We start from the raw sequence: 23,478 nt of genomic DNA on the forward strand, positions 1-23,478 counted from the left end.
AATGTAAGAGACGACCCACTCTCCAGATCTTGTTCAAGGAATGTGTGCGAGCAGGAGTCCTGCAGAGGTGTCTAGGTGGTTGGTGGAAGGAGGTGCGGCTGTTTAGGTGGGGGGCCCAAATTGTGTAATGTCTTCAATGTCTTCAATTTCTTCAATGGATGAATGAGGAGATTGCAGTGAGCACATTTTTGTTGAAGGGGCTAGTGGAGCTCCCCGAAGTGTTGTGGTCTTGTTGGAGATCACTACTTGTATCTTGTCAGTGTTGAGCTTGCGACAGTTGGTTTTCATCCAGGTAGCCACTGTGGTCATTTAAGGCAGTGAACTTGTTTCTTCTGTCAGGGGACTTGTCAAGGAAGGAGAGTATGACTTGTGTGTCATCAGCATAGAAGAGGATGTTGATGTGTGCACAGATTAATTTGGACAGAGTGGGTCATGTATGCTTTGAAGACGGTGGGAAAGAGGGATGCATCTTCAGGCACTCCACAGAGGAGTTTTCTGGCTTCAAAGGAGTAAGAGCCAGGCTAGACAGATGTTGTTCTATTGGTTAAGCAGGAGTCAGTCCAGTGTAGAATGGGTCCTTGGACGCCAATCTCATATAGGCGTCTGAGGATGGGGTGCGAGACTGTCAGATGCTGCAGCGGTCCAGGAGGATGAGGGCTGAAGTATCTTCTCTATTTAGGATCAAGTGCAGGTCATCTGTGGTGGCGACGAGTACTATTCTGTAATGTGGTTGGGTCAGAGCAGGACTGCGGGGCGTTTGCCGATGAGCTTCTCTAAGACTTTTACTCGTTATGGCAGGAGGGAGATAGGTCTGAAGTTGACAAACATGGGTATCAACAGATGGTTTGGTTTTTTGAGCAGGGAAGTGATGCGTTTCCAGGTATCAGGGAAAGTGGCTGAATTGATGGAGCATGGGTGTTATTACTTCACTGATCACTAGGAGCCCTTTGGTGAAGGTGTGGTAGGGACAAGGGGCTCAGGTGGGAATGCCAGAATGGATGGTCTCTATCGTGGTGATGGTTTATTCAGCAGTGACAGTGGGCCACATGGTCAAGGTTCGGCCTTTATCTGTGAAGAGAAGTTGAGTTACGAAAATGGCTGGGTTGGTTTGAGGGTCAAAGTTGCTGTTGATAATTTGGTACAGAAGAATTCTGAGAGATTGTTGCCGAGCTCTTGTGAAGGATTGCTGTTGCTGGAGGCATGTTGAGATCTTTGACGATGATGAGATTTCCTTGCTGCTGGTCATGCTGGCTTCATTTTGGTCTCCAGATCTGCTTCAAATCCACCCAGAGTCATTGTGTATGTTGTCATGGCTTGTTCTACTTTTGCATTCCAGTTGCTTGCAGTGATGTTGTCAGCCTAAATTCCTCTGTGGACCAGCGGGACTGTGGTAGAGCTCTTGCCTTTGGGTTGCACTTGAGCGGATACAGGGTGCCGGCGCATGTGGTGATCCAGCTGTTGAAATTCTTGATGGTTTTCAGTGAGCTGCCGGTGTGCTCGGGCCAATGCGCGGCATGGATGTAAGCCCAGTCCTCTCTTGTGATGTTTTTCCAGATGTGATGGCAGGTCCGGGAGTGGTAGGTCTGTGGTGATGCAGGATACAACGGGGGGAGCGATGTTTGACCTGGGTTCCTGGGGCTGGGTGCAGTCCAGGCACGGATGGGCGAAGATGGTTTGCCTTTGTCGTGCTAGCGTCGTGTCCACCCTTAAGTAGGTCCTGGAAGTTGGAAGAGGAGAGCAAGGGATGGTGGGTGGGAAGCTGGAAAAAGATAAGGAGAAATGGAGGAGAGAGAAGAGCAGGAAACCTGATCAGGGCCAATGAGACTGAGAAATGGCACAAATAGAGCACAGCAAGACCTGAAAGGGCCTTTCCTTGTCTGAACCAGGCACACTCTACTCCTAGTGGGTGGGCTAGAGTTGAGGCCCTGGTTATTCGCTGGTCCACTGCAGCTGCAATGGGGGTGGAGGTAATGGGGATTGGGCGGGGGGCGTAGGGTTTATCAGGCGCTAAATCACGTAGTGATGTGCTGCAGAGGTGCTCTTGTGTTTGCTCTTTCTGATCGACTTCTAACCACAGATCCCTCACCTTGGAATATTCCCCAAGCATCAGACTGGATCCAGAAACCTTTGAAGCAGTACCCTTTTGGGCAAAGGCGCAGAGGGTGCTGGCATTGGAAGTAAGATTTGGTTGTTGGTGCCGCTACTTTCTGATGCCTAAGAAGGATGTCGACCTCTGTCCCATATCGGCCCTTTGCTCTCTCAACACTTGACCATGCAAAGAGAAATTCAGCATGCTCCCTTTGGCCCAGATCTGATCTGCCCTTACTTAACCCTGGCCACTGCATGAAAATTCAGGACGCTTATTTTCATATCTTCAGCCTGGAGGCCCACAGGCACTATCTGTGGTCCAAGGTGGGTAAGGAACATTTTCAGGTTGCTCTGCTCCCATTGGTCTCACCAGTGCCCCTTAGGTGCTCATAGTAGTGATGGAGGTGGTTAAAGCTCATCTTCGGAGTACCACTCTTGGTTGCTCTATCATGTAAGTAAAAAAAAAAAAAAATCATAAGGAACAAAAGATGGACCAAATGCTGAACAATGCAAACATTCACCCCCTGTCAGAGTGATCTCGGTTTACTCCATTGTTCTTTTGCTCACCACGCCATCCCAGTTTGGACCCAACCATATGCAAATCAGTCTTGACCCTGTTCCTTATGTGAACAGTCCAGCCAGAATTGCCAAGCCAGGTCCTGCCTGGACCAGAAACAAGCATCCTGGAACCGGTTTCGGGCATCACCCCATATCAGCCGGGCTTGCCCCGAAACCGGTCCCAGGTTGCTTGTTTCCAGCCAGGAAGGACATGGCTTAGCAGTTCAGGCTAGACTGTTCCCATGAGGGGCAGAGTCCAGAATGATTTACATATTGTTGGGTTCAAACTGGGCATCCTTCAGATATGCTTCCTTTGGTTGAACCAATTCTGTACACTGCAGTTTCACACCTAGCCCCCAGAAAAGAGTCCAGGACCTTCAGGCTTACATGTTTATTCCCCAGTTCTGGATCTCAGTGAGTGACTCTGAGGCTGCTGGAACTGATGATTTTCGTCATCCTGCTGTTCAACCACACCAGGTGGCATAAATGGGGTCTGTATGGTAATTTGAAGTCCCGGGGGTACCCCATGACCTCATTTAGATTTCGAAGCAGACTTCAAATGATCTTCAGTGGTGGCTGCTGTACTGCGATTTGGTCAATGGCAGACATTTCTTCCTACCTCACCCAGAGCTGACAGTGGTGACTAAGGCATCACTTCTGTGCTGGGTCTGCTATCTGAGAGCAGTGGCGGTCAACGGCCACCGGTCTTTTGGTAGAGGCTCCGCTCAGCGTCTGCCTGTTAGAGTTGAGAGCCGTCTGCTTGGCATTGAAAGCCTTCCTGACATTCATCAATGGGAGGTTGATTCAAGTGTTCACAGACAACACTATCGCCATGTGCTTCTGCAACAAGTGGGTTGGGGCATGATCTTGTGCCAGGAGGTCCTATGCCTCTGGATGTGGCTAAAACACCACTGGAATTTCCTAATAGGATCTTTGAAAGCCAGGGTAGAGGAACTCAGTTGCTGTTTTGGCTATCATAATGTTTGAATTTTACAACAATTACTAAAAAAACACAATTACCAACATTAAATGTTCACTGAGAAACTGGCAGTGGAAACAAATGAGACCGATTAACTGCTTGGAGGAGTGAGGCATCTAGAAGGTGAAGTTCAGAGGACCTTGGTCTCCAATAGAGACTCTTCTCCACATCAACCTGCTGGAGTTGCTGATCATTCGCCTGGTGCTGAAGCCTTTCCTACTGTCCATCAAAGGGAGGCTGGTTCAGATGCTTAGGGGCAACGTCGCCATTTGATGCACTGGAACAAGCAGGGCAGGATGGGGTCCTGTGCCTGGCTGCACTTTGCAACTGGCTGGAGTGCCAGGGCATTTCCCTGGTTGTCAACCACCTGACTGGTGCTTTGAATACCATGGCGTGAAAGCTCAGCCAGCAGCGCCTGGCTAATCACGAGGAAATGTCACAGGGTATCTTTCTGCAATGGGTAGAAGCCTTGCTAGATCTGCTCACCACTGAAGAGTATACACAGTATCAAATTATGCTTGCAGGGGTTTCAAGAAGTTTCTCTGTCTGAGCCGCATTCTGGATAGAGTGGAGCACAGGGGATTCCTGCATGCTTTTCCACAGAAACCTCTCCTACCTCTAGTTCTGAAGATTAGGAACGACTAGGCCCAAGGTGTCCTAAAGGCTCCAGATTGGGCAAGAAGAATGTGATATGAGGACCTCTGGTCATGAGTTTGTCTTTCATTCAGGCTACCTTTCTCGGAATACCTCCTGTTGCTTCAGTTGCACAGGGTTCAGCACAGTCTGCAGCTATATGCGTGGAGATTGAGAGTTTGCAGTTGATGGCATTTGATCTTTATTCCAGCGTTGTGGACATCATCCTGGCTGCCAAGTGTCCTGTTATGTATGTATGCCAGACACTGGGACCAGTTTGTTGCTTTGTGTGGCACCTGCAATACTGATACACTACAGGCCACTCTGTCTGATATCCTTTTGTTTGTCTTAACTGCGCCCAATGAAAATCCTTGTTGGCCGAAAGATAAGGGTTATCTTTTGGCTCTTTTGGCCTTTTTAGTGTTGCCGGCCAACCATTGTGTTTAAAAACGCCCATTGTGAGATGTCTGGAATTTTGAATAGTTTATTTCTTAAAGCGCTTTGTGATGCCATAGGTGCAGGCCATTTGAATACATGCACAGCCGCCCTTTATACCTTTTGATTTTGAAGACTCTTTCTGGTTGCAGTGACTTCCTCGCATGAGCTACTCACTCTCAGTGCAACCACCACCTTTTACGATAGTCCTTACTGACAAAGTGGTACTGAAGAGGAGGTAATTTTCTTGCCAAAAGTGGTTATGGGTTTTCATGTTGGACAATTCATTTCTTTTCCAACGTTCTTTGCCCCACCTCACCCTTCAAAGGAGGATGAGAGACTCCACCAGATGGATCCTAAAAGAGCTTTCAATTTCGCTGGATTGCACCAAAGACAATCGGGTGGACGATCAGCTCTTTGTAGGGTTCTCTAGGGCAAAGAAGGACAAGGAGGTGCATATACTGACTATGCCAAGGTGGCTAGTCATCTGAATTAAGATCTGTTACACACTGGCCAAGAAGCAGTCTCCAGAAGGATTGAGGGCCTACTCCACTAGGGTCAAGGCTGATAATACTGTACTGGCATGCGGAGAGACTGAAGTTTGCATCAGTCAAGCTGCGACATAGGTTATGGTTCACACGTTCAGTAAGCGCTACTGCATTGACAACTAGGTCCCAGAGGAAGGACGTTTTGCCTGTCCATTCCTAAAGGACTTTATAGTGTAAGCCATTGCACAGACCCACTACCTTGGGACGTACTGCTTTGGTACCTAAAGGTGAGAAATCTGTGATTAGATGTATTCATCAGAAGAACAAGTTGGGTACCTTCAGTAATGCTCTCTCTGGTGGTTAGTCTGTCTAACCACAGATTTCTCATCCCCCTTCCTCCTCCCCGTTCTGTGGTATGTCTCCTTTCCAATTTAAAAAGGTCCCATTTTAAGAAATCTGCTTTGGTATTGTTGATTATTGTTGGGCTCTGTGTCTGAGGGTGTGGACTGAGTCAAGAAAGTAACTGGCATTGGGCATAGTGGTGGCATTTATATTTGGCCTCATTTGCCGCTTTCAGGGGAGACAACATTGCATGATGCCATCTACCGGTGCACAGGAGCAATACTGTAAGAGTATCCACCAGAAAGAACTTTACCAAAAGTAAGTAATTAGTCCATTTGAGACTGACCCATGGTGTGAAGGATTGACTGAGTTAATTTGCAGACTCTGAATCACTTGCTTTTTTATCTTCTTGATTTTACAGAAAGTAATATTACACCAGCATTTTGTTCCAGAGAATAGTCTATTTATTATTTACCTTTATTGAAAAGTCAAGGCAGCTGCATATGATTAAACAAATTAAGTCACAGAGACTACAAACCTAAAAAGAGTGATGTCGGCAAGCAGGAAGTCAGGCAGCAGTTACTACCCACAAAGCCAAATTCTACTCCTGTTATTACTTTCATTGTTAAAATAAATGTGAATTATTTTCCTTTTGTACAGAGGTGTATCATTTGTACATCCTCTCTGTACAAAATATATTTATTTTAGGGAATTGGCCACTTGTTCTCAGACTATTCTTTTTTCATCTCTGCAGAAAGTTTATCGGACAATGCTACAGTTTTTAGCAGCCGATCCAAATCTCTTCGAAGGCAGATGTGGTGGCGGGAATGCAAGGTGAGTGAAGAAAAGCATCACATGAGTGTTTATTTCCAGCTCCATACTCCACTCCTCCCTCCAAAGTGAAAATGATCATGCTCCCTCAGTCCATCCATCTTTAAAAACAATCCACTGTGCGGCTCAACCACCGAGTGTTTTCTGTTACCGGTATTAACAGAAAACCTGCTTAAAACCGTCTACCAGTAGGACACCTTCCCAGTTCCTCTTATATGCAAAAACAGCCATCCCCTAACATTCACACAAGAGAAACGTCCATATTCCCACCTGTTTAATGCCCATTCTGCTCTCCTGCTAAATCTCATGCCACCACTGTTACTTTGTTATGCTACTAATCTCGCAATCTGGAACTGTCCCGTTTTGTGACAGGCCTTTGGTACAGGGTCACATGAACCTTCAAAGTGTACGACAATGAGAAGTCATTATCTTTTGTACCAGCTATGAGGTCACTCACAGGAGGTGGGACGGGGTGTCCCCTTCCAATTTCCTCTTTCTAGTATGAAACCTAGATGTGCATAACAATGTATCATGAAGAAAATGGTGAGTTTTTAGTAGCTTCCTGGGCTTCCTATGGTAGCTAGACCTACATGTTAATGACAATTTTTATTTTGCACTTCATGTAGACTATCATTTGTATTCCTCACTAAAGACCATCATTTTCGATTGGGGGTTGAGTTGGACAGTTTTCAGTCATACAGATATAATTGCTAATAGAAACCCACCCACCCACCCACCCACCCACCCACCCACCACCCACCACCACCACCACCACCACCACCACCACCACCACCACCACCACCACCACCACCCCCACCACCACCACCACCCCCACCACCATTGTCCTTGCTCACTCTCATTGTCAACTTGTACGTCCTGGAAACAGTTTGAAAATTGAGGTGCAATGCACCATTTGGACAAAGTATGCGGCCACAAGATTAGCTTTCCACGTAGTTCTGTATGGGCACTTGGGAAATAATCAAATACATCCAGGGGTAACTAGGCCTTCCTCAGATATTGAATGGGTCACTCCTTCAAAAGAAAAATAGAGCCACATTGGTCATTTTACAGAACAGTTTACAAATAAGTTGATTACAAGGGCAGTAGGTTTTAGTAGCAGATGTGAAGGAACACCCATGATCAAAACAAGGTTTATCCTCCTAAGGAATAGTGCAGGGTTGGGATAGGGTATGCCCAATCTCTTTAGAATCTTTCTCTTCCAAAAAAATCCATGTGTTTTTCCTTCTTTCCAGGTGCTTTCCTTCTTTTCTTTTTTTTGACTATCTCTTTAATGTTTTGTTGCTTGCTTTCCATCTTGCTTTTGCTTTCTTTCTTTACATTGTTATTTTCATCTTTCTATGTTTTTCCAAACTTCTGACATTTTCATCATTTAATATTTTTGCCTTCATTTCTGCCCATCTTTTTTATTATTTACCTTTTTACTGCCTTTCCAAACTGTTTCCATCTTCCTTTCCTTTTTCATTTCTTTTGCTATTTCCTTCTTCCCTCCCTTCCATCCTCTCCTGTTAGTTCCTTCTTTCTCTTCATCCTTCTTTGTGTATTTAATACTTACTTCCTTCTCTCCCTTATCTCTCTCCATCTTCTCCCAATCTCTCCTTCCCTTGGAACCTTTCGTCAGTGCGTTTTTGTTCAACTTGTTCACCCATATCAGGGGTGTGGAATTTATTAAAATATCTACTTGTCCATGGGGCAGGTTGCTTCATAAATCTACTTGTCCTGTAACAAAATCCACTTGTCCCTTTGGTGCCATGTAGCGCTGCCACATATTATGGCAGCAATCTCATTATTTAAGAGCTCTTATATAGTCTCTCGGATTATGCCATGGCATATCCCATAGTAGTGTTTGAATACTAGTAATCATTTTAGGTTGCCACGTTTCCGCTGCTCCACATAATGGGACTGAAGATGGTGGTAAGCAGTAGTTCCAGGCTTGGAATGCCCTATTGTGTCTGTGCAAACCTACTAACTTGCATATTTTAGGGTTTTCAACAAATCTTCTCTAATCTTTCCCATACTGAGAAATGTTGGAAATTTACTCCTGAGAGTGGCATACGTAAACCTTCTTTCAAAGTTGGGAAAAAAGTAGTTGGAGGGAAAATGAACTTTCAAACATCCATGTTTTCACATGAACAAATCTACACATGCATATTTGCTCATGCTAAAATGCAGTTCACAAATATTTTGTAGAAGTACAATTTCTTGCACTACTAATGTAAATTCTTGTGAATTCACGAAAGCCATATACCAAAGGTGCACTTTTGAGACTTTCTTTAATAATTAGGCCCCTAATTTGGTCTGGAGTTAACCATGACCTTTTGTGTTTATTAAAATTCTCTCTCTCTGAATCGGCTGGCTTCACTGTGAGTGACCGCATTATGCTCTTTCACAAGGAGAATATCAGTACACAAAGTAGTTTTGTTCAGTGCCAGTAACTCAGTAACTAATGTGGCAGTGTGTGCGTTTTTGAGACCAAAAACAATTTTTGTGTTTGCCAATGTTTGTTATAATGGTGAGGGCCTGGCAGCTCTCACATCAATAAGGTTTTACAAAAGCCATGCCAAAACAAGTCACTCATTGCCAAAACTAAAACGCTGACCACCAATGTCAGACCTTCTGGCTTTGCCAAGGCTTGTTTATTTTTGTTTCTCATAATCTTATTGAAACTGGTTACACAAATTTTCCAATATGAATATTTTTGGGAAATACTAGCATGCATCGGCACATTTTACTAAATGATGCTGCAAAGAAATGGTACCTGAAATTTTACAGTAGTTTAGCAAAATGTTATTTCCCTACTCATTTTTTAGGAACATTTTATATTGAAAGCATAGAAGCATTAATCTTGCTTTCAAGCTTCTGCAAATATTTGCATCTAATCAGAGAGCATTCTGTGAGCATCATGCATAGCCTCATGTTGCTAAACTTTGAAACCGTGTGTACACATTTTCATACTGGAACCACTGTCAGTAGTGCAGTCAGAACGTACATTTACTTAGAGCGCGCTCCCTAATAATAAAAGCTTTCCATTAATGAACCATAAATACAAGTTTTGAACAGCATTAAAACATGCACACAAATATTAACTAAACTACAGGCAGTACCCTTCCCTGATCCTTAACGTGGTATTGCAAACTGGCAGCCAAAGGGTTTGTGCTGCAGGGGGTTGGGCCTACTTGTCCCAAGGACAAAATACACATTAAAACTTGTTGCCCTTGACCCCAAACAATATGTCCTGGGCGTCGGGCTATAGGAATTCCACATCCCTGCCATATATTCGCACTGGTATTTGAGACCAACATTTGCAATCGAAGTTGGGTACCATAAAACACGTTAAATATTATCCTTTATCACTCAGAACTGACTCATTGCATCTGTCCCCATCCAAGCTGCTGAATTTGGTGGTGTTTTGTGTACCAGACAAAAAACGCACAGGTATGCATCAGACATTGCCCTACCCCTCTTTGTACACACTGCCCCACCCACTTAACTAGAAATGAAAATTGCAATTGTTTGAATGTTTTACATGTAGTGGTTCTAACTGGACCTGTGTTTTGTTCCACTCCTTGGCCTTTTAAAGTTTTCATATCCTTATGTTCGAGGCATGTGAACTATAGATAACATGCTTTGCGTACTCCTGCCATCTAGTGTTGGGTCCAGATGTTTGCAAGTTGTTTTTCCAGTCACAAGATAGGTGACTCCTCCTTTCGGTAAGAGTGCGCATGGGCATAGATTGTTTTTTTCCCACCATGCGGTTTGGACGTGTATTGCTGCGCTCCGGTTCAAAGCCGTTGTTCGGGTTCCCCTCTGTGTGGTTATTCCATCGCGTTTTCAATTCTCAACGTAACGCATCGGGTTCGCAAAAACTCTTTTGATCGGGAAACTTCGTGGAAGGCATTTGGGCCTATCCGTGCCAAAACATCTCGCAGTCGATAGAACGTACTCCATTTAAATTCTGTCCTCGGTGCCACGCTAAGTACCCGCGCACCGAGTAGCACAAAGTGTGCCAATTTATCTTTTCCTGGAGCACGACGAACAAGACTACGACGTGTGCAAATCTTTCCGATCCAAAAAGACGCTCCGTGACCGTCTGGCTTGACGTCACGAAATGCAACACGTCGACAACGCGCAAGGAGCCGAGGAAGAAGAGCCCATTTTCGTGTCGGAAGCCTACTCCGACATGGACAAGGACATTCTGCAGGGTCAGCGTACCGTGAGTACTGAGCCATCCCTGCCCCAAACTCCAGCGCTGCCCAAGAAAAAGGCTTCGGGCCCACCACTGCCTTTGGGCCAAGGTTGGCACCGAGAATGTTTCAGATGCCCCACCTTCGGGCCCGGCACCAAAACAAATATTAAAGCCTTCCGGCTCAGGATAGTCAACCCCATTCGGGCACCAAGCTGAAATCCGCATCGAAACAAACATGTTTCGAAGTCAACTCCTTTGGTACTGAAACCCTTCTCGGATCCGAAAACCTTGGCTCCGAAAATATTGGCACTAAAAGATAAAACTGCTCCTACTCCATCAAAGGAGCCTCGTTTCAATGCCCCACCTTCAAACCCAGATCCAAAACAAAAGGAACTGATCATCAATCCCAAAACTGGGCATATTCAAACGAAATTGCTAGTAAAACGTACGTCAGAAGCAGAGGACGTTTACCACATTCTTCTTGAGAGAAAAAACTTTGGTACTAATCCCTTACCTCATTCAATTCCTCCTCCTTCCCACCTAACCCAAACTTATTGATAACACCTACAAATTCACCACCACCACAATCACCTGATAACCAGGATGATGGGGACTGGGTAGAGGATTATTGTCCTGATCCATGGAACGATTGTAATACAGATCCAGATCCAGACACAGCCAATGATCCATATTTAGACCCTACAAAACCCTCTCCACCTGATGATAATATAGGGTACATAGATCTAATATATAGGGCAACTGAATATCATGGAGTTCCGCTTTCTATAGAATCCATTAAGGAGGACATTCTTTTTGAGACATTAAGCTCATCCCAAAGATCCACTCGCACAATACCCATGCTTGGGGGTAGGCTTAAACATACAGACATTTTTTAAAGATCCGGTCCGCGCACAAATTCTTACACCAAGGGTGGATAAAAAGTATAAATCTGCACCGTCAGACCCAGCTTACATCAGAGGTTAATTACCATTAGATTCCCTAGTGGTTTCTAATGCTCGTAAGCGGGAAAACGCACAAACATCAAGAGATGCCCCTCCTCCTGACAAGGAATCTAAACTTATGGATGCCTCCGGAAAGAGAATAGCTGTGCAGGCAGCCAGTCATTGGCATATTGCCAATACCCAAGCTCTTCTAGCTGGATACGACAGAGCACACTACGACGAATTGGAACAATTGCTCCAATTTCTGCCTGACCAACACAAGGCTAAGGCGAATTACCTAGTTTAGGAAGGTTAGTTAATTTCAAACACATTTATTAGATGCGCCTTAGATACAGCTGACACATCGGCTCTTGCAATCAATCAGTATCTTGCTACGAAGGCACACCTAGCTTAGGATTTCATGGTTTAAACCGAAAGTACAGGCTTCTATTTAAAACTTACCCTTTGACAAGGAGCATCTATTTGGTCCCCTTGTAGACCCTTCTTTAGAGAAGATGAAGGAGACAGACATTGAGAAATTTATGGGGCCTTACAGTCCCCATCCAATAGGGTTTCTATTTATCGCCCCTTCTACAGAGGGGGCTCTAAACATCTACGGACAACACATCTACATCCTCCAAAGGTAACCCTCAGTCATCCTGTTCAAGAGGTTACTTTTGAGGCGGATTTAGAGGCAACAATGGCAAGGGAAGTGGTAAAGGTTCCACACCCCGCACCTCCCCCCTCAGCAAACAAACAGTGACTTGCCTCCTCTTACCCCGATAACTCCACCCCTGTTGGGGGACGTCTCTTTGAATTCCTCCCCATCTGGTTTACAATAACTTCAGACAGATGGATTCTAGGAAGCTTACCAACAATGCTCCAAACATTCCTCCATATTATCACAAAATGTCACCAGAGCATGTACACTTCCTCAAACAAGGGGTTCACTCTGCTGCAAAAAGGAGCTATAGAGCCCGTGCCACTGCAATGTCAAGGATCCGGCGTGTACTCCCTATATCTTCTCATACCCAAAAAGGACTGACCTCAGAACTAAATCAATACATCCAATCGGACCACTTTCATATGATCACACTTCAACAAGTACTCCCACTTCTACAGCAAGGCGATTTCATGTCCACTTCAGACTTAAATGACAATACTTCCATATTCCAAAACTACCCGCTCATCACAAATACTTCAGGTTTGTGGTAGCGGGACAACACTCCCAGTTCAAGGTGCTTCCGTCCCACAGTATTCACCAAATGCCTGGCAGTGGTCGCTGCTCACATGCGAAGACAGCATATCCATGTCTTCCCATAATTGGCCGACTGGCTCATCAAAGCCAGCTCTTACCCAAAGTGTCTCTAGCACACTCAGACAACACTGCAATTACTGCACGATCTAGGTTTCACACTGAATGTGTCAGTCACATCTCCCACCCTCCAACACACAAACCTATCTGGAAGCCTCTCTCTATACTCTTAAAGCGCTAGCCTGTCCCAATGCAGCCAGAATCTCCAATATTCAGGCTCTAGTCTCAGTTTCAGCCCAGCTGGTCACTTCCAGCACGTGTATACATACAGCTACTAGGAATGATGGCGTCTTGCATCTTAATAGTTCCTCATGCAAGACTTCAAATGCGTCCCCTTCAGGAATGCTTAGCACGTCAGTTGAATCAGTCTCAGGGTCAATTATCAGATCTAGTGTTGGTAAACTGCCGCACTCCTCACTCTCTGCAGTGGTGGAATCCACAGAATTTATCGAAAGGCCAGTCTTTCGTCGACCCAGTTCCACAGACTGTGCTAACAGACTCCTAGCTCCCTGTTCGGGGAGCTCCTCTCCAAACTCACACTGTTCAAGGTTTGTGGAGTCAGAAACAAAAGCAACTTCATATAAATCATGTAGAGCTGCTAGCAGTATTTTTAGCGCTCCAAGCCTTCCAGACTCGCCTTACAGTCAAAGCTGTCTTAGTCCGCACTGACAACATGACAGCTATGTATTACATACAGAAACAGGGGGACACTCTCTCTCTCTCCAACTGTCACACCTTACACAAGCCATTTGGAGGTGGGCCATACATCACGAAAGGTTTCTCCTGGTGCAACACCGCCTAGGAGTAAACTATCAAATATCAGACCTGCTCAGCAGGCTGAGACAACCGATCCACGAATGGGAACTTCATCCTCAATTCTCCTCCTGTTCTTTCAAATGTGGGGCTTTCCACAGATAGATCTGTTCGCCACACACCAACACACAAAATGCCCAAGCTTCTCCTCCAGGTATCCACACCCATTGTCCAAAGGCAATGCACTATGGATGAATTAGTCAGGGACATTTACCTACGCTTTTCCTCCTTTCCCACTCATTCCAATGGTGGTTCGGAAACACGGACCAACATCTCTCACACTAATCCTAGTAGCTCCCATGTGGGCCCGTTAACCTTGGTACACCACCCTGTTGGAGCTCTCAATAGTTCTCCATCAAAGACTACATCTCACATTCAGTCTCCTCACTCAGAGCCATGGAGACATAAGACATCCAGATCCCAAAGAACTCAACCTAGCAAACAGGCACCTGAAGTCCTAAGGTTTGGTTATCTGAACCTTCCACCACACTGTATGAACATTATTAAAGAGGTCAAAAGACCTACTACAAGGGCTTGCTACGCAGCTAAATGGAAGTGGTTTGTTATATATTGTAATAACAACCATATCAACCCCTTGGATGCTTCCATTTGAAATATAATTTACTTACTACATTTGCAACTGTCAGCGTTGACTTACACATCCATACGGTTACATCTCACTGTAATAGCTGCATACCTTTAAAATAGACAACATCTGTCCTGTTTTAGGGTACCAGTTATCGATGCTTTTATGGAAGAACTTAAGAGTTATGCTACTAACAATTCCCCCTGCTCTAGTATGGAATCTTAACATTGTTCTTACCAGACTAATGGGTCCACCCTTCGAGCCATTGCATCAGTGTGAAATGCAATGTTCGAGGCATATGAGCTGCAGATTGTACACTATGCATAGATCGCCACCTAGTGTTGGGCCCTGATGTTTGCAGTTTGTTGTTGTCCTGAAAAGTACTTTGGAAGTGTGCGACTCCTCCTTAGGACCACATTGCGCATGGGCATCGGCTCCATTCCCAGATAAGTTTTTTCCGCCATCGGGCTCGGATGTATTTCCTGCGCTCCGGTTTGGAACCAAATTTCCTTAGGCGCGCAATCCTCACCCAGTTCGACGGTATTGTCTCAATCGCGATCTACCATGCGATTCTCAACTAACTTCGAAGTCTTAGATTCCGGTCGTCGACGAAGGCCTTCGGGCCTGCCCAGGCCTCACTTTCTGGCTCATGGAAAGAACGCCATTCAAGAAGTGTCCTCAATGTGGGTCGAAGTTTCCCCACACCGACCTACATGAGGTGTGCAACCTGTGCCTTTCACCGGAGCACGAGGCCAAAGACTGTTCGGCGTGTGCCTCATTCCGCTCCAAGAAGATGATCCGGGACCGACTAGCTCGAAGAACTATGGCTCGCTCGTCAGCTCCGATTCCCGACGACATCTTCGATGAGGGCGTCAACATGCCAGAACACCAGCACGCCGAAGAGAGTATCGGATCATCAGATGCCGAAGACTCCGACGTCGAGGAGGTCACTCCAGCTCAACGGGTCGTAAGTAAGACCATCAACCCCACCCCTTCCTCGACACCATCTAAAAAGGCATCGGTCTCACCCTCACCTTCAGCCTCGGGTGCACACCGAGAGACTTCTTTTAACGCCTCGCTTTCGGCCCCGGCAAAGAAGACCACAAAGGCTTCAGGCGGCCAAGACTCGAGCCAGTCTACTTCCGGTGCCGACCCACTACCGACACCGAAGAAAAAGCCATCTTCCTCTTCCACCTCGACCGTTGCTTCGACACCCAAGCATACGGTGACGAAGACTGGCAGCGCTTCGTCGACAGCGAAACCGCACTCTGAGTCGAGTAAAAAATCAACCAAAGCCCCAGACTCACACGCATCGGAGCTGAAAAAATCCTTGGAACCGAAAAAACAGGTTCCCATAAAAGACACTTCGAAAGGGCGCACTCCTAAGCCAACTGCCGACTCAATGCCTAAAAAACCTACGGAGCCGAAAATTTCGACGCCAAAGGATTTACCTGGCTCACAAGAGCTTTTTACACCGGATCCACAACAAAAAACCCTTGTAAAGGATCCCAAAACTGGACAATTGACTCTCAGCTCCAAGAAGAGACCACTTGAGGCGCCAGCACCTCCTCCCCCTGCAAAGAAGAGACATTGCAACCTCTCCATTAAGGGTCCCTTCTCCTCCACCTCCCCATACTGTTCCTACTCATACACCTCCTCCACCACAGCATTCACCTACACCATCTCCTAACCCAGACGATGATGTACACACAGATTCTGATTATGAAGGTGGGGGTGCACATTACCCACCACACACTAATAGTCCCCCTCAGTCACCTAATCCATGGGATGATTACAACACCCCTGATGTGCCTTATGTCCCACAGGATGATGTCTATCCTTCCAGACCTTCCCCACCAGAGGACACCATAGGTTTTAACCTGCTAGTCCAGAGAGCTGCACAATATCATGGGGTGGACTTACACACTGATGCAGTGGAAGAAGACTTCCTATTAGGCACTTCTGACAACACACAAAGGTTTACAGCCATCTTACCAATGCTTAAGGGCGTCATCAAGCATGCAACAGAGGTTTTTAAAGACCCCGTTAGAGCTAGGGTCCTCAATCCCCGCATTGAGAAAAATATAAAGCTGCCCCTGCAGACCCAGCTTATATTAAAGGCCCAGCACAATTAGATTCTTTAGTGGTATCCAATGCACGTAAACGTGCTAATTCCCAAACAGGTGAAGCCTCACCACCACACATAGAATCTAAACTCCTTGACGCCTCTGGCAAGATTACTGCGGCACAAGCAGCTAACCTCTGGCGCATTGCCAACACCCAAGCCTTGCTGGCAAGATACGACAGGGCACATTACGACGAACTAGAGTCCCTAATGCAGCACCTACCAGACAAATACAAAAACCGGGCTAATGAATTTATACAGGAAGGTAAATCACTAATACTTCCATCAGTTGTGCCCTAGACGCTGCAGATACTGCCTCAAGGAAATCAATACCAGCAGCTTACTACGTAGACATGCCTGGCTACGTATTTCAGGTTTTAAACCTGAGGTGCAAAACTCTATACTTAATCAGCCATTTGATGAAACACACTTATTTGGCCCAAATGTTGACGTGTCTTTGGAAAAAATGAAGAAAGACACCGACACTGCAAAATCTATGGGAGCCTTGCAGCAGCAAGCTCCCAGACGTTCTTTTCGTCGCTCATCGTACAGAGGCAACACAAGAGGCTACTCCTCAGAAAGTCCCTCCTCTTCCTACAAAACCCCTGGCCAATCCACATTCACCAAGGGCTACCAGAGAGGGGGTTACAGGGGTAACCACAACAAAGGCAGAGGCAAAAACAACACCTCCCGCTCTGCCTCCACCCCTACCCAATGACTTTGCTCCCCTCCCCCCCCTCCCCCCCCCCCCACAACCCCCCTCACCCCAACATTCCACTCCTGTGGGGGGAAGACTCCAACAATTCCTGCCTGCATGGATCAACATCACATCAGACAGGTGGGTGCAACAAATTATTCACTCAGGTTACTGTCTAGAATTAACATCTACCCCCCAAACATACCACCCAAACAGTGTCCAATGTCACAAGAACATCTGTCACTGTTAAAGCAAGAAGTAGTATCTCTGCTAGAAAATAGTGCAATAGAACTAGTTCCTCTGCACCAGCAAAACAAGGGGGTTTACTCTCTATATTTTCTAATCCCAAAGAAGGACGGCGCTCTAAGGCCTATTTTAGACCTCAAATATATACATACAGTCAGACCATTTTCACATGGTCACACTCCAGCAAGTCCTTCCTCTCGTCACAAAACAACTTCCTGGCTACTCTAGACCTCAAGGATGCATACTTCCACATTCCCATTCACAAAGCTCCCAGGAAGTATCTCAGGTTTGTAATAGACGGGCAGCACTACCAGTTCAAAGTACTCCCATTCGGAGTCACAACAGCACATGGGTCTTCACCAAGTGCTTGGCAGTGGTGGCAGCGCATCTACGAAGTCAGCACATCCATGTCTTCCCGTACCTCGACGACTGGCTCATAAAAGCCAGCTCATATAATCAATGCGTGGAACACGCTCATACCACCATCCACCTGCTCCACGACTTGGGGTTCACAATAAACCACACCAATTCTCATCTACAGCCATCCAAATTACAACAGTACCTAGGTGCCACAATAAACACCTCAACAGCGCTAGCTTATCCCACCCCAGCAAGGATAGCCGGCATGCAAACTCTCCTAACAAAGTTTCAGCTACAACACTCCCTCCCAGCACGAGTGTTCATACAACTCATAGGGATGATGGCCTCTTGCATCTTCATAGTACCCCATGCAAGACTTCAAATGCATCCGCTACAAGAGTGCTTATCACGTCAATGGAACCAGGCTCAAGGTCACTTAACAGACCTAGAGCTGGTAGACGGCCGAACTCATCGCTCTAAGCAGTGGTGGAACACCAAAAACCTTTCCAAGGGACGACCGTTCCTAGAGCCAGTTCCCCAGATAATCTTGACTGCGGACGCATCGCTCTCCGGCTGGGGAGCCCACCTACTGCAACACACCATGTAAGGCAGGTGGACACCGCAACAAAAGTTACTCCACATCAATCATCTGGAGTTACTAGCAGTATAGGAAAATCGAGAGAGACCCCTTAGCACGCCAGGGGAATAGGGTACTTGTAAACAGTAAAATCAGAAGATTCCCTTGGCGGAAATACTGAAAAAATCAGCCAATATATTAGTAATGGTCACTAATACTGGTGAATCACAGACAAAGAAAATATTTATATGAAAATATTTGAGATTTTTTTATTTTTATATTAAAAACATAGCACAAAAAACATTTGAAAACAGATTATGATTCCATTGACACCATATACGATATCATCACAGTAAAATTCATCTAAAATTCATTTAAGGTTCATAAATCTCCTGCTACACCTAGTATTGCAGATAACAAAATACCAACTAAATTAAAACAATAACATGAAAAACATTTTTATAAAAAAGGGAGAGACAAACATAGACAGTACAATTTGTAATAAGAATTTGCACATCAAGACACAAAATTCACGAACTAGATCCTGGACCTGCTTAATTTATGTTGTTTGCAGGATAAGCTTGATTATGCAGTTGTGGGCGTCGACGCGTTTCGATGGCTTTTTATCAGTATTGTGCCATCTTTTTCAAGACTATATAATCAGTCTCTCCTAATAAAGGCACTGGATGGTTGCCACATAAATAAGAATCCTGTTGATAAACATATTTATGTCAGTAACTTGCATGGAAGCCACATTTTTACATTCCTGCATTGTAACCATTTTCCATTTGGGCTATGCATGCTTGAGAATGGGCAGGAAATCCTACAATTAATATCAAATCGCTACTATCCGGTGTCTAGACATTGTTTATGCAGACATCTACCCAACAATTACATACATCATAGTGTCTTCTACATTGCTTAAAACTGTTATCATGTTGTATATCCGACAAGGCATACATTGTTTGGGTACTTCTCATAAATAACAGAACTTTTTCTACATATTTATCCAATATATGGGCTTCTAGGGCCAAAAATGAAAAACAGAAAATCATAACCTGTTTCTTTCATGGTGGTTCTGTCTGTAATAAGTGGATGATATATCCTTGCCCCGCTCTTTATTGCATCATTTAATGTGGTTAACATTATTATGGGGTTCACTTATTTAGACCTAAATTGCTTTATAGTTTACCTTATTTCATGTTCCTTTCCCACACTGCTCTGGATTTATTGCCATGTCTATATACTGGCATCCTGATTATAGGTGGGTCTGCAACATAAGTTGGTTTGTTTATTGCTCTTGTTTATTCTATCCGTTTTTTGTTTGCTTCTACTTCGATTTTATCAGTTGATTACCTGAATATCTTTCACTCGCTCTGTGTCGCTCTAGCTTCTTCCTTTGAAGTTCCGTAGCAGGTTATCTACAGAGAAATGTGCAATTTACCTTCTTTAATCTTAACCCTCCATCAACCTCTCCTAGTCGTATAGTCCTACTATTTGGTATTATGACTGTACATACTTAAAAAAGGGCAACTCTTCAGTTTTGTCTATTGTTCTTTATCCGGACGGTAGGGCACAGCCTCGTCACCTCGGAAATCGTTCAGCCTCAAACCTTGTTACACCTGACTCTTTCCTATACAGGGGAAAAAGGCTCTATTTAATTTTAACGTGGAGGACCATTCTTGAACCGATTGCTAGCTGCTGCATGTACCTACCCAGTATCGCATCACACGGAGCCTCACTGGGGTGGATATTATTTGTAACTTGTTTTCCTTGTGATTTCTGTATACAAAAGAAATATCAGAAGCCATGTTATCTATTTGCCCCACGCTCAAAGGTTCTACCTCTAACCTGGTTTAGTTAAAGCGGGGGTTAGGTCTCCTTACCGTAGTATTCCTTAACCTCCGTCTCTCCACCCCCATAACACGCCGCCGTCAACCGGGCGACGGTCGGTGTCGAGTTCCGAGGCCTCTCCGCCGTCGTCAGCCGGGCGACGATCGGTGTCGAGGGAGGTCACTCCTCCGCCGTCGTCATCCAGGCAGCGACTGGCGTCGAGGTGTGACCCCTCCGCCGTCGTCTAAAAAACGACGTTCAGCGTCATAGCCGTTCGACGTCGAGACAGAGGGCTCCGTCGACGGCTGGTCATAGCCGTTCGACGTCGAGACAGAGGGCTCCGTCGAAGACTGGTCATAGCCGTTCGACGTCGAGACAGAGGGCTCCATCGAAGACTGGTCATAGCCGTTCGACGTCGGACAGAAGGTTCCGTCGACGACTGGTCATCACCACTCAACGTCGAGAGAACATAGATCCTCGCATCGATCGCCGTCGAGGCATTCGAGGTCGAGATTGCTGGATCCACCGACTCCCCGAAAGCATTCGGCATCGAGAAAACATACAACGCCAGAGCGTTCGACGTCGAGACATTCCTCTGTGATCATGGTTACGGAGTCAGCTTCTCGCCATTCTTCTTCACAGTCTTCTGGCCCCTCAACAACATCTTCGAGGTCCAGAAGTCCTGTCCTCGGATCTCCTGTGCGTCAGCCAGATCCTTCGGCTGCGGATGTCAGTCTGTCTCCCAGATGGTATAAGTCATTGGACCATTGGCGAGATTCAGGGGCTACTAAACGTATGCATGAATACGTCAGTCCGCAGCACAGATCTCCTCTCCAGAGGCTGGTGGATGAAGTGGACAGGCGTAGTCCTCCCAGAAAGTCTCCTGTGAAAAGACCAATCAGATCTCACTCTCCCAGAACGGAAAATCCGGTGAGATCCCGATCTCCCAGAGAAGATCCTGTCAGATCTCGTTCACCAAGAAGACAGGATCCGGTTAGATCTCGCTCTCCTAGAAGGGAAGAGCACCCAAGAAGGTCACGTGAGAGGGGACACGGTGCTCACCGTAAACATCGCAGAACTCCGTCTACTTCCTCTACTTCTTCGACCAGGTCTTCCAAGAGGGATTACTCTCCCACTTTGACGGATAGTCCTACTTCCAGATCCTCTCCAGTCGATAACATCTGCACTTATCTGGATGTCCTGCAAAGAGGAGCTCAGAAGCAGAGCATTGAAATGTCTGTCCCCCAGGTTACTACGACAGTCATTTTTGAAACTTTGCACAAAAAATCTATCTCTCGTCCACTGCTGCCTTTAGTCCCGGGAATTATGGATCCGGTCAAGGACGTTTTCCTAACTCCGGCAACCATCAGAGCGGTGCCAGCCCGCATACAGAAGAAATACAAACCGGCTTCTTCTGACCCAGTTTTTGTAAAATCTGACCCTCCAGCAGACTCTGTGATAGTGGCAGCAGCGAGGAAGACACATGCAGTTGCTGCTTCCTCTTCAGTCCCACCAGATAAGGACAGCAAATCTCAGGATTCGTGGGGTCGCAAAGTTTGCAATTCAGCTGCCTCCACGCTGAAGGTCTCCAGTGCGGCCGCACTGCTGGGTAGATACGACAGAGCCTTATGGGACTCCATGGAGAGGTTCAAGTCCAAACTGCCAAAGGAAGACCAGAAGGACTTCGAAGAAACTATGACTGAAGGATGTTTGGTGGCGAACCAGTTGATAAGCACAGCAGAGGATGGGGCAGTGCTTGCGGCACATTCCTACTCACATGGGTTTTGTGCCAGAAGGTCGGCTTGGTTGCGCCTCACAGGGCTGAAGCCGGATGCTCCGCATCGCATCCTGAATCTTCCCTTTTCGGGTTCCTCTCTCTTCGGAGAACATACTGACGAAGAGATGACCCGTATGAAGACTGAACTGGATACGGTGAAAGCGGTGGGTTTGGAGAAGAAAAAAGAGTTCAAACGCCGCTTCAAGACCAACAGGGAGAAGAGGGGCTCAACAGAGTGTTCAAACCCCTCAGTGGTCCCAGAATAAGAACCAAGGAAAATCCCAGTTCCGAGGCAAATCCAACAGCGGTAGAGGAGGTCACCAGCAGTCCTCTACCACCACGAGAGGAGGAAAGGCTTGATCAGTGGCTTCCTCTGGCGCCGTTGCCCACTCCAGTGGGAAGAAGTGCTTCACAACACCTGACAGAGTGGGTCAGCATCACAAAAGATCAGTGGGTGCTGAATATACTGCGCAATGGATACAGACTACGTTTCCGTGCGCTCCCGAAAAGCATTCCTCCAAAGACCTCTTGCTCTCACCAGCTGAGCTTGCTCCGCAGAAAAGTGACAGTCCTCCTACAAAAAAGAGCTGTAGAGGAAGTTCCTCCCTCTCAAAGAGGAAAGGGAGTCTACTCAGGATACTTTCTTGTTCCCAAGAAAAGATCAGGAGGACAAGTTCAGGCCTATACTAGATCTGCGTCTCCTCAACAAAGTCATCGTCAGAGAAAAGTTCTGCATGTTAGCTCTTCACCAAATATGCCCACATCTTCAAACCGGAGATTGGATGTGTTCGGTGGATCTGCAAGATGCATACTTTCACATTCCGATTGCTCTGCAGCATCGCAAATACTTGAGGTTTGTCGTAGGAAGCAAACACTACCAGTACAAGGTGCTACCCTTCGGTCTCAAGTCCGCATCACGAGTCTTCACCAAATGCATGGCAGTGGTGGCGGCTTTTCTTCACAAGAAGGGACTTTTCATTTACCCATACCTGGACGACTGGCTCCTAAAGGGCCCGTTTCCGGTACAGGTGACGCAAGATCTGCAGCTTTGTCTACACCAGTTGCACAGGCTCGGTCTCCATGTGAACCTGGAGAAGTCAGTCCAGCGGCCAACACAGTCCATCCACTACCTAGGCTCCGTTCTGGACACAAAATTGGGAAAAGCGTTTCCTTCGGAGGAGAGACTTTTTTCCATGAGGCAGAAGTGTGGGATTCTTTTAGTCTCGGCTTCCGACAGGTAGCCTCCCTGCTGGGTTCCATGGCGTCCTCCATTTTTCTCATCCCGAATGCCAGGCTGAGAATGCACCCTATACAACAGGCTCTCGAAGACCAGTGGGACCAGGCGACAGGGCAGTGGGAAGATCGTATCACTCTTTCCCAGACAGCGAAGGATGCCATCAAATGGTGGACACAGACGAGGAATGTGCTGGTGGGAGTACCTTTTCATCAGCCACTACCCACCCAGTCTATAGTGACAGATGCCTCTCTTCAATGCTGGGGAGCGCACATGAGTCCCCTCCAGATTCAGGGTCAGTGGTCTGCACAGGAGCAGACGTACCACATAAACATGCTGGAGCTCAGAGCGGTGTTTCTAGCTCTCAAAGCTTTTCTTCCAGCGATCGAGTCCAACTCGGTCTTAGTTCAGACAGA

General features: G+C 46.2%; 1 protein-coding gene across 3 annotated transcripts in view; it reads left to right on the forward strand.

The window, feature by feature from the left end:
* Window positions 1-23,478, forward strand: part of VAMP4 (vesicle associated membrane protein 4) — a 210,968-nt gene that overhangs the window by 119,726 nt on the left and 67,764 nt on the right. For all 3 annotated transcript variants that reach the window (XM_078641103.1, XM_078641097.1, XM_078641101.1), the window contains exon 6: window positions 6,278-6,357. In XM_078641103.1, coding sequence (XP_078497229.1) covers window positions 6,278-6,357 — 80 coding nt within the window. The remainder of the gene's footprint in view (window positions 1-6,277; window positions 6,358-23,478) is intronic.

The sequence above is a fragment of the Lissotriton helveticus genome, chromosome 1_1, assembly GCF_964261635.1.
Source record: "Lissotriton helveticus chromosome 1_1, aLisHel1.1, whole genome shotgun sequence".
Taxonomy (NCBI): domain Eukaryota; kingdom Metazoa; phylum Chordata; class Amphibia; order Caudata; family Salamandridae; genus Lissotriton; species Lissotriton helveticus.